Raw genomic sequence first — 15,332 nt, 5'->3', positions numbered from 1 at the left:
TACTAGTATAAATACTAGTTTACTAGTATACATATGTAATATGTAGTAACATATGTAACTAGTATACATATGTAATATGTAGTAACATATGTAACTAGTAATATGTAGTAACTAGTAACATATGTAATATGTAGTAACTAATAACTAGTAGTATACTAGTATACTAGTAACTACTAGTATACTAGTATTAATATGTAGTATGTAGTAAAATATGTAGTAACATATATAGAACAAATGTAGTATGTAGTAACATATGTTACTAGTATCAATATGTTATATACTGATACTACATATTAATATGTAGTATGTTATACATTGGCACTACATATTAATATGTAGTAACATTATTAATATGTGGTATGTTATATATTGATATTACATATTAACATTGATACTACATATTAATATGTAGTATGTTATATATTGACACTACATATTAATATGTAGTGTCATATTAGTATGTAGTATGTTATATATTGATATTACATATTAATATGTTACTAGTATACTAGTTACTATTAGTACTACTAGTATACTAGTATAGTACTAGTTACTACTAGTAAACTAGTCTACTAGTACACATGTTACTACTAGTATAGTAGAGTAGTTACTTAATACTAGTTTACTAGTATACTAGTATACATATATAATGTAGTAACATATGTAACTAGTATACATATGTAATATGTAGTAACATATGCAACTAGTAATATGTAGTAACTAGTAACATATGTAATATGTAGTGTCATATTAATATGTAGTGTCATATTAGTATGTAGTATGTTATATATTGATATTACATATTAATATGTTACTAGTATACTAGTTTACTAGTATAATACTAGTTACTATTAGTACTACTAGTATACTAGTATAGTACTAGTTACTACTAGTAAACTAGTCTACTAGTACACATGTTACTACTAGTATAGTAGAGTAGTTACTTAATTTACGAGTAACATATTCTTTTTACTATTAATATAGTACATATTGATATGTAGTATGACCATATTGATACTATTAGTATGTAGTAACATATTACTAGTAATATTAAATGTGTTGATACTAATTAGATATGTAAGGGTGTTTTAGGCATTTAGAAAATACACTTTATAATCTCCACAAAGTTTTTGGACTAGCGAGTAAATAATCTAGTCCAAAAACATGTTTTTGGACTAACGAGTAAATGTTTTTCGTGGGTGGACTAGCCATTAACTGGGTCATGAAAAATTGGACTAAATAGTAATTCCTACTTTGAGTTTTTGTTGTTGTCTGGTCGGTCGGTCGGTCCTAGGGGTGTAAATAATACCCGAAAATACTCGGCATGCCTGTACCTGTCCGAGCCCGTCTGTATTGGAAGTAGCCCAACGCCTGTTATGCCCGTTATGGGCCACCCGGTCCGGCCTGGATTAATTTATCAACCATTTTTTGGGGACCATGATTTTTTTGTGGGGGACCATGATTCTATTTTAGGCAAGACATTATAAATAATCCTAAGTCACCCCTTATCTAAATGTTTTTCTTAATACCAAACTTACCCTCCTTAATTAAATGTGTTAGTTTAATGATTAATTAGTTATTAGTTAATGATTAGTAATGATTAGTGATTAGTATGATTAGTAATGATTAGTTACCATTAAGAAGTTCTATTACAAAAAATTGAAAATTTTCTTTGCGAGAAATTTTAATTTTTTTTGCGATTAAGTTCGGTTACCCAAATTTATGACCAAAAACGAACTTAATGATTAGTGATTAGTATGATTAGTAATGATTAGTTACCAGTAAGAAGTTCGGTTACAAAAATTGAAATTTTTCCTTACGATCAAATCGAACTCTATATTTGGCGTGACCATTAAATAGTTTGGTTATAAAAAAATTTAAAACTTTTTACGATCAAACCGAACTTAAAGTTCGGTTAAGAAACATTTTTTGCGACGTAACCGAACTAAAGTTCGGTTGGGAAATGTTTTTTGCAACTAACCGAACTATTAGGGTTCGGTTGGGAAATGTTTTTAGCTACTAACAGAACTAAGGTTCGGTTGGGAAATGTTTTTGCAACTAACCAAACTATTAGGGTTCGGTTGGGAAATGTTTTTTGCTACTAACCGAACTATTAGGGTTCGGTTGGCAAATGTTTTTTGCGACATAACCGAACTAAGGTTCGGTTGGGAATTTTTTTTTGCGAAATAGCCAAACTGTTCTTCATGTTCATCATTTCCATTAGGTTCGGTTAGTTCGACAAAAATTTTCACATAATTCCTAGCCGAACTTCTCTCTGCAACTTCCATTTTCAACTCATTTTGATGGTTAATACTCATTTTTCAATCGAATGAGGAACGTCAAGCAAAGAGAGAAGAAGAAGAGGATAATTTTTTTTTTCAAAACTAAAAAATTTCGATTCCCCACTATTTTTGTTTTTGATTTTGATTTTGATTTTGGTTAATAGATTCATTTAGATTAGATATATATGATTAGATTTATATAGTTATTATGTTAGTTTAATTTAAATTAAAGTAAAGGGTAAATGTGTACTTACCTAACTTTAGGATACCCCTTATAAGTATAGGGAGGTTGGCCTGATAAGACCATGGTCCCCCAAAAAAACCCATGGTCCCTAAAAAATGGTTCTAATTTATTGGTCGGTCTCGGGATTTGCAATTAATTATGATGTCCGGCCTGATATCCGGCCTGGTGCCCGGCCTTAAAGCCTTTTATGTGCCATTAGTCATTTAATATCCTCTTAAAAGACTTATAAGATACCATTTTATAATTGTCAATTTTGTGTCAAGAGAAATAAAATATATAGTTGTTTTTACTTATAATTAACCTTTTTAAAACATTAATGGTAATATATTTTCTTATTAGAAAGTTTATTGTACTCTAATTAATTATTTATTATAGGCTAAAATTAAAAATTTGTCATTGTAATTTAAATATAAAATAATACTATGACTTATTGTATACATTGTTAGAAAGGAAAGGATATCGTATTAAAAATAAATAAATTTATTACCATTTATTTGAAAATTTAAACTTAAAATAAAAAAGAAAAAAATTTAAAATAGTGGCTTGTCCGGCCTGCCCGTATAAAAAGCGGGTTTTGGGCCGTCTTTGGGTAGCAAATTATCCACTTTTACCCGGCCTGTCCGGCCTGAATTTGTTTACGGGCTCACAAATATTAAGCCTGGCCTGCCCGGCATGTCTTAGTTTTGGGTCGGGCGGCCTGGCCTGCCCGAATTTACACCCCTAGTCGGTCCATACCTTAGTAACGAATATTAGTATCTAGGTATCACCTTGGCTTCAAATTTGCTTTGCCTTGAACTCTTCTTTGCCTTTTTTTAGCTGCAGGTTTGTGTTGGTTAATATCCAAAACTTGAAGACTTATTTGCTTTTTACCCATTTCTTTATAACTATCACATATCTTCTTGACAACACCTTCAAGAACTACTCCAGAAAAATCAAGTTGGGTTCGAAATTCTGCCATTTAAGGCATTTTGAAATAATTCAGATTAAGAAAGAGAGAAATAGTGAAAAATAGAAGGAAAAAAATTGTGTAAAAATTTAGTTTGAAAATTACCTATTTATAAGCGAGAAAGAACTAGTTGTTTGCACTGGTTATTAGAACGAACAATATTAACATTATTTCCAACGATGGAGTCTTTATTGCTAGCTCTAACAACAATATCGCTCACTAGGAATTCCATAGTTTAAGTCTTTTATCATCACAACTTATTTGCCATATGACAAATAAAATACTTTGACATGGTGCATAGCAATAAGCCCGGTGTAATACTTTCACAGGGAGAGTTGCCCGGTTCAAAAAAAAATAAAAAAATAAATAGTGAGGGTTGTTATTTTATTGTAAATTTGTAATACTTTCATAGTGAGGGTCAAACCTGTAAAGACGTGGCAGACGTGCAGTCTTGGATCTGATCGGTCTTATTGTATGCAGCAGCCTCCTGGAAGTTGAAACCCTAACTAGTTGACACCTCTCAGTTCTCATCCCTGCCTGTGTGTTAGGAGAGAAAGACAGAGAGACTATTATTCCTAGGCTTATATATGGGAGGGGTATTTAGTTCTGGAAGTAAGAAAACACCAGAGGAATTACAAATGACTTTAGCAAAAGCAAAAGAAATTGTTTCTTCAACTCCAGTGGTTGTCTTCAGGTTTGTAAAATTAATTCTCTGCTCAATTCCAACTTAAATTTGATTTGTGTTTTCTTTTTTTCAATTGATTTGGGTTTTTCTTGTTTTTGGCAGCAAGACATACTGTGGGTTTTGCACTAGTGTTAAGAAGTTGTTGACACAGCTCGGAGCAGCTTTTAAGGTCATCGAATTGAACCAGGAGAGTGAGTTTCAAATCTCCATTCTAATTCGACAATATTTTTATTTTTTTGCCCTTTTTATTTGAGTATTTTGCAAAATTTGAACTGGGTTTGTGATTTGTGAAGGTGATGGGGATGATATCCAAGCGGCACTACTGGAGTGGACTGGACAAAGGACTGTTCCTAATGTATTCATCGGAGGAAAACATGTCGGCGGCTGCGACAGTATGATCTTAAACCTACCCCCCAAATTTTCCTCCCTCTTTCCATTGTTCTCTAACTTGTTATTTTGGATGGTAATAACAGGTGTTACTGGTCTGCATCAGAAAGGTAAACTGGTGAATATGCTCACTGAAGCTGGGGCTATCGGAAACAACTCTTCCCAGCTGTAATCAATAACTAATGCTGGCAGTCAGCAGAGGATGCTGTATATCAGAACAACAAGAAGTTTAATGGATGTGTGTTTTCTCTAGTGTGGTGTTTATACTTATGGTTACTAAATAAAAGAAATTCTGAGTTTCTTTCTCTTCATAAGACGGTTTCTAGTTCATTTTGTGATTATCACCCAACCTTCTTGTTAATGAAGGAAATGAAACAAACAAACATGTTGGAATCACTCATAGGTATGAAAGAGTAGATGTATTTTACTTATTTGATAAAGAATGGAGTACAATCGAAATATTATTATTTCTTCCTCTACATTTATGAAACAAAAATCAAATGTAAAAGAGAATGATGAAAAAAATAAAGAATTGTGTCCCAAAGGATTGAACATCAGGAAGTTATTTGCTTTTGCTTCCTTTCGAGTCATTTTAGCTAGACATAGTGCAAGGCTTCAAGAACCAAAATATGTCCAAGGATCTTGCTTCTTCTGAACCACCACTAGTAGTAGTACTCTTTGCATGAGATATATTTTTGTTGCAAGCTTTTTCCTCCCCATGAAGCTGATCATCATTTGTTGCTAATCTGCTGCTATTCTGTCCCACTTCTTGAAGGATTCCCCTCTCCTAGTATATAAACCCAACATGAAATCAGTAGAGTAAATGTACAGCAGATAATGCATTGTAGACTGTTTTGCCCACAATACAAGTGTAACAGAAACAACTAGGACAGTGATATGAGTATCTATGTGCAGGGTTCTTATGCACAGAGAGGTCCTACAAATCCACCAAAATAAAATCTAATTCATAAGACGCGGTTCTAGTCACCTTAATCCCATATTTAATTTACTAAAAGCTAGTGAAAGCAGTCTGAAATACTCTCAACTCTCCAAACATTAAAGTTCCTTGAACATCTCATAGGATATCCCCAAAGCTGCCTCTCAATTCAGGGTTCATTGGTAATGTGCAGAGCCGTCAGCTGCATTGCAAGTGGAGCAGCAGGGCAAGGAAAATGCTTAGCCCCTCTAATGACTATTAACGCGCAAAACTAAGAAATCTTGTACACTGATGCACGACAAGTTGTTAGCTAGACACTAAATTTGGCTGTAGGTTCCTAGAAAACTCTATGAACCTCCTATCTAATTTCAAGTTGCAGACATATGTTTATGGCAGCAGAAAAGGAAATGTACTCTCAGAGACAGTACCTACTATAAGTATGCTAGTGATGACAGACTATCTAAAGGATGATCAAACTACCCTCCTGGGTTCTTCAGATTCGCCCTATTTTTATTTTTATGCGGCGAGTACCAGAGTAAGTGATCTCACAGAACTTATGATTTCTAAGGTCTTGGACTCTAAGCAGGTAGGGTTGTCAGGCAAGAGAATTCCACCATCTACAAGTCAGATCTCATGCAGTACACACCGTCAGCTCCATTGTCTTTCCATATCACATTGCAATTATGTGTTAACATCTTTTGGTCAGTATGATTTGAATAGTACTTGAAATACGGACATATCACCTAACATATTCATATGCAAGTAAGGTATGACAATGAAATGGGGGAGAAAAAAGAGTGCTACTTACAGCAGGCATGGACTTGATAGTCTTGAGCGGAGTGATAGCTTTGGTGGAACGGAGAGGTCCACGAGCTGCTGAAAAGCACTGCGGTGATGGAGGATTAGTTCTCACCTGCAGCGAATTCTGTCCAACTATCTTCTTCAAATCCAGGGACATTGGAATGTTCTCTGTATCTTCAAATTTTCTGTTTTAAGTTCATACATGAAAATCTTAAAATGTGCATTGCATCAAACTTTCAAAATGCAGAACAAGTAAAGACCAAAGACGAATGCTGCCGCTCTTTTGAGCCAGTGTGGGAATATAATGCATAGTAATTTTAAGCTCATTGTTATGGTAATTTTCTTACAATGGCTGCAATTTTAAGTGTCCCTACACGAAGCATTTAGCTCCTCGGAAATAAGTCTTTAAATACCAAGGCAGAGAGCAAAGCTGTTCTTGCTGCCATGACAGTTGGCCAAAGTCACAACTCTCTGAGAATACCATAAACTTATTACTGTTGTGTTTGGTATTAGCTAATGGAGTTGCAAGCCTATAGTGAATGAGCTCGACTCATCAGAAGGCTCTTCAGTGTTCAAATGCATCAATATCTATGATCATTCAATGAGACTAAATTGAGGGAACCAATTTGACCTACCCGTCTCCTAATAAATAAGTAAATTTAAACTAGAAAATTAGAACACTTACTTTTTTCTCCTCAGCTTCTGTTTTCCATTACTAGTTGGTGATTCAAGATTCACTTTCTCAGCAAGCAAAGGTCTGCTCTCTTTTTCATTCTCTTTCTCAGCAAACAAAGATACTCGCTCGTCTTGTTCATCCACTTTGTCATTCAAATCTACTGAACAACCGTTGGCTAATAATTCTTGGAAAAGTGTTTTCTTCTCATTCACCAAAACCGCCTTTTCTTCATTTGATTTCTCGCATCCTTCTTTCTGTGTCGCTCTTGTCGCCAATTTCTTTAATTCACCGCACAATTCAGTTATCTGACTGAGAATTTCTTTACCAGAGAATAGATTTCTGGCTGAGAGAGTGGTTTTGAGTTGTGGGTTTCGACGTTCTTGGGATGACTCTGCAGGAGAAGAAGTTCCCAACTGTTTGTTACATTTCTTCTTTTCTGCACTCGATTTGAACACTGCTTTTAATGGGTTTCTTGGAGGTGGAGTGGATAAATTGGGGTTTTCATTCTCACTATCTCCGTGAGATTCAGGTGGTCTTTGATCATTATGTAATCTTCTTTTGAGGTAAGAATCTCTGGAAAATAAAAGACTAGTAAAAGAATTAGTAGTTCATACGGAAAAAAGCTTCATTTCAATAAGAATTATGAGAAATCAGAACAAATTAATGGTTTCTTATAGTACCTGCAGTTCCTATCTCCCAGCAGTAATGGCTCAGAAACACTACTAAGTGCTCTAATAAACTTAGCCTGAGATTGAAAATCAAGAAACAAACATTAAATAAACAAAAATCTGAGACATCTCCAGTGAGATAGAACTAAAGACTTAATCTTTCATCAAGAAATCAAACCTTTGAATTAGGATAAGATCTACGAAAATCTTCTGCAGTCTTTGGATGCTTACAATCTGAGACATCAATTGATAATAACACGAAATTGAGAAATAAACTAAGGGTTTCAGTCAATTTCTAAGATAATTAGAAGATTGAGTAAGAGATATTGTTACCAGGTTTACAAAACCAAGCTTCATCATCAACAGGATCATCAGGAGCCGTGAAATTAATAAATTTAGGAGCATTTATATGCTCATATAATTCATCTTCAATGTAAATAGAATTTACATTCTTCCAATCAATACTTGCTGGTTCCATTTTTCACTGTACAGAAAAGAAAATCCTAGAGAAAAGAAAGGAATTTCTATGATGTTTCTTCTGCACCCAAAAATCCCCTTGTTTAAGGTATTTCGTTTGATGAGAGAGAAGAAGAAAACGATGGAGAGTCTTTTTGTAACGTTAAAGAGTTGGAGAAGAAGAAGAAGAAAGAAGAGAAAAACAGAAAAGTGGACGTTAGAGATTTCGATGCTTCGTGACTTTTCTGACCGTTGGAGATTCTTCAATTTTATTTTTGTTTATTTTCTTCGGCCAGATCGTTTAATGCACCACCTCCTCATTATTGTCGTACGATTATACGCATCTCCCTAGGTCTTTTAACGAATTTACACCCAACTCCCTTGACCGTTGACTTTGTGAACATTACTTTTTCACTCTCACACCAGCCCTTCAGTGGTTCAGATACATAATGTAAACCCTCCGTCTCAGGATTGGTGAACCCGTAGAGGGCCGTGGTGGGTCTAGGACTGGATGCAAATACCAGTACCCCTGTGACACATATTGGGGGATGGGAAGCATTTTCGATAAACTAGCGCGCACTTTCAAGGAAAACAAAATTAGACTGCATTCATCTAGCTTGGCAGAAAGATTAGGACTGCCAACATTGAAGTTGGATAAGCAGCAACTCTCTCTTTAGATAAATTTGTTTTGAAGACAAGATTAAACCACACGGAAAAGGCATGATTTAAAATATTGTGACTGAAAAATAAATAAAAAACAATTACAATATTTGTGCAAAGAGGCACAATGCTTTCAGCTGGTAAAACTAGTGTTTTTAAAAAATTTCTTTCTGGCACTGAAAAAATCAGAAGCCTACAAGCATTCTACACATTTCTGTTGAATGATCCTATTATGTTCTACCGCCTGTTAACCGACTGAAACTGTAGCTTGGAACAGGTTCTTCCAAAGGGTACAAAAAGATCTGTGTTTCAATTTCCACCAGCAAAAAACTACTCAGTTGCGGCAGTAGGAAAAGATGCTTGCTGGGAGAGTGCTGACGTTCTCAACCACAATGGTTGACCCACCATTGTGCTATTATGTACTGCAAGGTAAGCTGCGTTTAACCTAGTAAAAGAAAGAAAAAGAAATTTCACAGTCAATATGAATGGAACAAGTTTGATAACATGCACTTGAAAGAACAGAAAAAGCACTTCCAAGGGATGAAAAAGAAAAGAAACAAGGAAATACTAACTTGTCGACGTCAGGGATAGACAAGGGGTCATATTCCCTTTGTTCAACAGCTGGTGCACCACCTGCCATTGCCAGATCTTGAACACCTTCTACCTGAAGAAAAGCACATACACGAAAGATAAATTCTCTTAGAACAATTACTTCACACCTCCAACTCTTCTTTTTTGACAATAGATCCAGGCTCTAATTAAACAAACTCCGGGAAGTTACTATAATACAATGTTGTATTATACTTTAGAGAAATAACAAGACATGAATCTCTACTTAATTCCTTCAGAGTTCGGAGTAATTATCATTATGGCTCATGATGCTTTATTTTAGTCATACAAAGCTAAAATTAATTATGATGACACAATATCAATCTCGACTTTAAGAAAGATGTCAGTATTGCACCGTAAGTATGCCAAACTCAAGGTACTAAGCAAAAAGCAAGTGTAACACTATATAAGAATCTTGCCTTTTGAGGGTAATGTGTATACCCAGCGTATCCGCCATAAGCATACAAAGATGGATCTTGAGCAGCACCATAAGCATAAGCATCATACCCTTGTCCATAACCATAATAAGCAGCACCCCATTGACTTGGATCTACTTGCTGGCCCCAGGCACCAGGCTGGTCCTGAAAATTAGTTGGTGGAAGTATGTTAAAGGGAACACACGTGTAGAGATTTCGAGTGAGACAGAGCAATCCAGCCAGTGAACTGATGTTGAATAAATGATGCATCTATAAGTGGGGCCTAGGGATGACACAACACAGTACAACAATACCAATGTGCAGCTTCTGACATGCACTCTGAAGAGAAGATTATAAAAGTAGAAAAATAGTCAAACCCCTTAGCTCCTCAAATAGCTTGTTTTGTAATGTCAACCTAACTCCCGAATTGTCACTCATAAGTTCATAACTCACACATCTCGCATTTTTTAAGGTTTTATCCTTCCTAGGGTTCATGGCAAAAACCTGCTAATCTTTAAACTATTATACTGAAAAAATAATGAATAATGAAACAAGAGCTCAACAAATAAAGGCGCATACTCCATAAACATCATTATAGAAAAAGGACAGTTACTGTTACCTGTTTGGTTCCCATGTTTCTACCCCATGAAAGGCGGACAATTTGCTGACCGATCATAGTCCCGTGCGCCCTTTGAAGTGCTTCTTCAGCAGATGCTCTACAATGGAACAAACAAAGCTAACTGTTACATCCAAATAAGTTTCATGCTTTGACTCCCAATGAACCTAACACAAAAGCTGAGTTGAATACCTTAATGAAACTATACAATTACATATAAGAAAGCAAGCTAGATTATAAATGTACCTAGTCGCGAACTGTACAAAGCCGCATCCTTTACCCGGTGGTACCTTTACTGAGACAAGCTCCCCAAATTGCAAAAAGATTTGCCTCAGTTCCTCTTCTGAGATATTTGGATCCAAACCACCAACAAATATCTGCAGATGACGAAACAAGTGAGAAAATAAAACCTACGAAAAAATAGGTACACAAAAGCTGCAGTGTTTGACTTACTGTTGTGTTACTCAAATCATTATCTGCAACTGGAAGCTGCACGCTAGGTGTGCTGTAAGCTTGCTGCAGGGGCACTGGTGTTGGATAGGCTGCCAACACAAATTAAGGTGAATCCATAGAACTACAGTAACAGGATCAACAAGGTTTAGACTTTGCACTTTTTTTGCAATTAGTTCTAGTAGATAAATAAAACTAACTTATCTAAAGTCTAACACAAAAATCAACAAGCTTAAAGAAACAATCAATTATTCTCAATATGACCAAAGAAAAAGACTGGTTCGAAACAATGAATAGAACTTGTAATTATAATACAAACTAAAACACGATAACCAAGTCCCCGGAATTTGAAGAAGTAGATAAACTCCAGTTGCAATAAAAGCAAGTATACCGTAACTAGTATACCACGAAAGCTGATCTCTCTCCCTTGTTTTCCTTAGCTACTCTTAATTTCTAAGCAATCCCAGCCAAGGCATGAGGAAGAAGGCAATTGGCTACGTGCATTAAAATAGATAACTGCTCACAAACCAGATATTCTGTTTGCTTCAGTTTAAACTTATTTTATTCTCTTCACATTAAAACAGGATCAGGATGATTACCTTTAGCAGCTGTATATGGCTGCTGAAAGCCAGTTGTCTTCTTTGGAGTTGCAGCACTTATACGCATTGGCCTTGTGGAGCAATACACCCCGTTCATTTCTGTCATAGCTCGATTTCTTTCCATCTCTTCAGCAAATTTAACAAATCCATAACCCTTGGAACGCCCAGTGTTGGGGTCGGTGACAACCTTTGCGCCCCTCACTGATGGATACTGAACTCGAAATGTCTCTTGCAACATATAATCAGTCACATCTGGTGCTAAATCCCCTACAAATATTGAATGCTCAGGTCCAGCTTCAGGGCGCCTCTCTCCTATCCCGAAAGATGCCCAATTTAACCTAAATGTTTGTTCAACTCCAGGCATTTGCACACCATTTAAAGTTTGAAGAATTCGTTCTGCTGCAGCATGAGAGGCAAACTCAACAAAGCCATATCCTTCTGGTTGTCCAGTCAACTTGTTACGTATGATTTTGATTGAAAGTACCTATCCAAAGAAATAATATTGATCACTTTAAATATAGCACCGGCAACAAAAATTTAAGTATAAATTTTTTCATACCCAACCTCTAATATCTCTAATATGGGGGACTAAACAACAAGATGATACTCAATTCCATTGCAAAAGTTCCATCCGGAATGAAATTAAGGTTTCAGTACGGTAATCTAACAAGGGAGGAATTCAAACCCTTTCCTTCCTTCCATACCCACCCACACACAAACAAAACATGAATAAAACAAACCCTTCAGTTCAAACAAGCAAGGAAACCCTAGAAAAGTACAACTAGCACAAGAAAACATAATTTTCAAAACAGCAGAAACCCTAAAAGTAAACAAAACCTCAAGAAAGAAAGTGAGAGAAAGAGATACCTCTCCAGAATGAGCAAAGCAGGTATTAAGGTAATTTTCATCGACCCAATACTGTAAATCACCAATCCAAAGTGTTCTAATCTCTTCAAGAGTAGTTGGTTGATGATACTGCTGAGAAGGAGCACCACCAACTCCCCACACTTGTGGTTGTTGTTGTTGAATGTGATGTTGGTGGTGTTGTGGTTGAGCACTCATCGCCGCCCATTGTTGTTGTTGCTGGAACTGGGAATCCATTTTTTTACTTTGTTTTTCTTTTTCTGGTTTAAGTTTCGTCAAGGTTTTTGATTTTGTGAAGTTTATGTTTACAACACCTTTAAACTTAACAGTCACAGAGACTATAGAGATTATGGGCCTACGAGGGGACGGACATATATATCACCACTTAATTGGGGGCCCTAGAAAATAATTAGGGGCTCTAACTACAGGACAAAAAAAGGTCATGAAATAGTAATTGACGGTTATCCCTTATCCCAATTTTTTTAAATGGCTAAACCATCCAAATCATTAGTGGTAATTAATTTAATTAGTTGTTAATTAGTTTAGTTAGATTAAAATCAGATTTAGATAAAGGAAAATTTTTGTTTTTGTGTTGTAGAGAAGAAGAAGATGAGTTTTAAGGTTATGAAAAATCGTCTTGGTAATATGATAAATCCTGACGACTTTTTCAGGTTATAAAAAATCGTCATGATGATATGATAAATCCTGACGACTCTAATAAGTGTCGTCACCCAAAAAATTTACACCTAAACGATCCTCAAATTTCAAATGACGATTCTATCATAATTGGTAATGACCCTCAAGTTAGAAATGACGACTCATTTATTTAAAGACCTATTCAAAACACAATTCAAAACACAATAGTTAAGCTTCAAAAGTTTGGTAGTCAACAGTCAAAATCTACATAATCTAAAGCACGTGTCAGATTGTTCAAAGTTATTTATCTACAAATGCACAGCCATCTCAACATTTTTCTAACATAATCGATCCTCTTCATTCAAATGGGACCCTCTCTTTTCATTACTCTGGAAATTCCTTATTTACTTGTTCTTTCAAGTTATTATATAAGCTATGTATGGGTGGTAGAACATTAGTGGAGGAGAGTGCTGGATTAAGAGGACGAAGAGTAACAGTGGAGCCGAACTTTTTTTTAGAATCGTTAACTTTTAAAAAGGGTAAGTTGACGAACGTTTTAGGAAAATGCTCGAGTAAGTTGACGACCCTTTCAATTTTTGTGACAAGGAGGATGTTTGTTTTTTACATAGAGTGGTTAATTTTTAAAAAAGGATCGTTCGCAAAGGATCGTCATATGTTTATATATTACGGTAAAAACTCAAATCTAAAGCAAAAGAAATTAAAAATCAGAATTTGGGTCGTTATCTCCCTCTTCATATACCTTAACGATTTTTCATATTCGCTACATACATATAAAAATTGTGAACACGTAAATCACGTAGGTATCTATATGTTCACAAACAATATTCAAACTCTAGGTACCAACTCGTGCTGATAATACAATGGCATTGATTTCTTGGCTCAAAACCTTCGGGTTTATCATAGCCTCATCTAAGAATACTGCGAGTGGCGTTTACGCAAGGGGAGATAAAGAAAACGAAGCATAAAAGTAAAACTCATGAAGCGTTAGACGAAAATAAAGTGCTGAAGTGTAAATGAGACCGGGATTTACGTGGTTCAGCACTAAGGCCTATATCCACGGGGTTGTTGTTTCACTAGGTACTTGATGGTTACAAAGATAGTCGAGTGACTTTGTAGTTTACATAGGTCTATCTATTGTAAAGGACTAACTTACACTTACAATCTTTTCTCTCTCTCCTTCCCCAGTTTTTTCGATCCCCTTACTCTTGGTGGAGAGGGGGTATTTATAGGGTTAGAGTGTGGGACCCATCTCTGAAGGCCGTTGGAACCTTATCTTCTTGTGTTTTGTGTCCATCACGCAGGGGTCTTCGTTCGTAACTTCATCACGCAGAGTCATCCTCGTTCGCTCCACGGGTTGATCGACACGTATGCTGCTCAGAGTGTTTAATGCGGGTAGTTGAGGCGCATGCTCGTGTCAGGCAAGTGTTCTCTGCCTCTGTCGCGTCCATGTCAGTACATCTTCTCTCCATCGTTGATCTTGGCTTCTTTTGGGGATGAGATAAAGTAACTCTTTGGGAGTTATTTGGTGCTCCGCAGTACAGCGTGTTACCGGAACATCCTTTAACTTCTGCCCTTAGATTTGTTCGGGCAAAGATCCAACGTCGGCAGGATAGGCATCTTGGTTGTGGGCACATGTCATCATGCTTTGATGACTTTGTCCGCATGCTCTCCACGTATGTTCCTATATACACGTGTTTGATGATGAAATATGTGCACACAATTTGCCCCTTTTCTTCGGGCTTGAGTGTTTAGCGGGAGCATTGAAGAAAATAGTCGTTACATATTCTTCCTCTCTCCTAATAACTTCTCCTAGATACTTGGGCATGTTTCTTTATTCGTGCATTAATTGCTCATTTAATGGGCACGTTTCCCATTCCTCTCTTAACTTCCTCCTCTTTCTTTCGAGTATATTAAGGAAGAGAGAAAAATTAATTTCATTTTCTCCGTCTTCATTCCTTGCTCTTCATTCCTTGTTCTTCAGCCCTTAAATTCTCTGTCAGTCTTCATTTAAATTCTCTGTCAGTCTTCATTCTTCATTCCTTAAATTCTCTCCGCCTTAGCATTAATCACACTTGCCTCCTCTTTATTTCTGATTTGTTCTTTTTGCTGCTGTTTTTGCTGGTAAGTTTTTTCTTTTCTTTGTTTCCACTGTTTTACGCTATGTTGATTTGTAATTCTGCTACTGTTGTCCCTTGTTTGTGATGAAGAACTTCTTTTAATGCTTGCATGCTAGTTTTCCCCTGTTCTTCGTCTTAAATCAAGGAGGCCATTGTTTTGCTTGAGCCTTTCAGGGTAGGGATTTAGGGAGTTTCGAGCATGTATGCTAATTTTAGGGTTTCTGCGTTATCGTGTGTGGATTGCTATTTATGTGTTTTTTTT

General features: G+C 36.0%; 3 protein-coding genes across 3 annotated transcripts; 1 reads left to right on the top strand and 2 right to left on the bottom strand.

The window, feature by feature from the left end:
• The first annotated feature begins 3,917 nt into the window (after nucleotides 1-3,917).
• Nucleotides 3,918-5,088, top strand: LOC113313397 (glutaredoxin-like). The gene is made up of 4 exons (XM_026562157.1): nucleotides 3,918-4,166; nucleotides 4,260-4,348; nucleotides 4,451-4,549; nucleotides 4,631-5,088. The coding sequence occupies exons 1-4, from the start codon at nucleotides 4,060-4,062 to the stop codon at nucleotides 4,714-4,716; spliced, it is 381 nt and encodes a 126-aa protein (XP_026417942.1). The 5' UTR covers nucleotides 3,918-4,059; the 3' UTR covers nucleotides 4,717-5,088.
• Nucleotides 4,945-8,232, bottom strand: LOC113313396. Its single transcript, XM_026562156.1, has 6 exons — nucleotides 7,960-8,232; nucleotides 7,805-7,860; nucleotides 7,639-7,703; nucleotides 6,968-7,531; nucleotides 6,290-6,467; nucleotides 4,945-5,331 (listed from the first exon to the last, which is right to left on the bottom strand). Exons 1-6 carry the CDS (start codon nucleotides 8,102-8,104, stop codon nucleotides 5,137-5,139), a joined length of 1,203 nt encoding a protein of 400 aa, XP_026417941.1. The 5' UTR covers nucleotides 8,105-8,232; the 3' UTR covers nucleotides 4,945-5,136.
• Nucleotides 8,233-8,790: 558 nt separating this feature from the next.
• LOC113311090 (polyadenylate-binding protein RBP47B'-like) lies at nucleotides 8,791-12,613 on the bottom strand. Its single transcript, XM_026559940.1, has 8 exons — nucleotides 12,300-12,613; nucleotides 11,433-11,916; nucleotides 10,837-10,925; nucleotides 10,630-10,760; nucleotides 10,387-10,483; nucleotides 9,771-9,932; nucleotides 9,315-9,406; nucleotides 8,791-9,187 (listed from the first exon to the last, which is right to left on the bottom strand). The coding sequence occupies exons 1-8, from the start codon at nucleotides 12,531-12,533 to the stop codon at nucleotides 9,073-9,075; spliced, it is 1,404 nt and encodes a 467-aa protein (XP_026415725.1). The 5' UTR covers nucleotides 12,534-12,613; the 3' UTR covers nucleotides 8,791-9,072.
• Between the last annotated feature and the right edge of the window lie 2,719 nt (nucleotides 12,614-15,332).

Source organism: Papaver somniferum, chromosome 9 (genome assembly GCF_003573695.1).
Source record: "Papaver somniferum cultivar HN1 chromosome 9, ASM357369v1, whole genome shotgun sequence".
In the NCBI taxonomy this organism is placed as follows: Eukaryota; Viridiplantae; Streptophyta; class Magnoliopsida; order Ranunculales; family Papaveraceae; genus Papaver; species Papaver somniferum.
This window is presented reverse-complemented; position numbering and strand designations above follow the sequence as displayed.

What these genes read in the sequence shown, in the direction of transcription:
- LOC113313397 (XM_026562157.1), top strand. Translation starts at nt 4,060, where the DNA reads ATGGGAGGGGTATTTAGTTCTGGAAGTAAGAAAACACCAGAGGAATTA. An exon ending in ACTCCAGTGGTTGTCTTCAG is followed by an intron (nt 4,167 to 4,259) that starts GTTTGTAAAATT and finishes TGTTTTTGGCAG; the next exon opens with CAAGACATACTGTGGGTTTT. An exon ending in ACATGTCGGCGGCTGCGACA is followed by an intron (nt 4,550 to 4,630) that starts GTATGATCTTAA and finishes TGGTAATAACAG; the next exon opens with GTGTTACTGGTCTGCATCAG.
- LOC113313396 (XM_026562156.1), bottom strand. Translation starts at nt 8,104, where the DNA reads ATGGAACCAGCAAGTATTGATTGGAAGAATGTAAATTCTATTTACATT. An exon ending in GATCTTATCCTAATTCAAAG is followed by an intron (nt 7,704 to 7,804) that starts GTTTGATTTCTT and finishes TTTCAATCTCAG; the next exon opens with GCTAAGTTTATTAGAGCACT. An exon ending in CTGGGAGATAGGAACTGCAG is followed by an intron (nt 7,532 to 7,638) that starts GTACTATAAGAA and finishes TTTATTTTCCAG; the next exon opens with AGATTCTTACCTCAAAAGAA.
- LOC113311090 (XM_026559940.1), bottom strand. Translation starts at nt 12,533, where the DNA reads ATGGATTCCCAGTTCCAGCAACAACAACAATGGGCGGCGATGAGTGCT. An exon ending in GCTTTGCTCATTCTGGAGAG is followed by an intron (nt 11,917 to 12,299) that starts GTATCTCTTTCT and finishes TTCTTTGGATAG; the next exon opens with GTACTTTCAATCAAAATCAT. An exon ending in ATACACATTACCCTCAAAAG is followed by an intron (nt 9,407 to 9,770) that starts GCAAGATTCTTA and finishes GCTTTTCTTCAG; the next exon opens with GTAGAAGGTGTTCAAGATCT.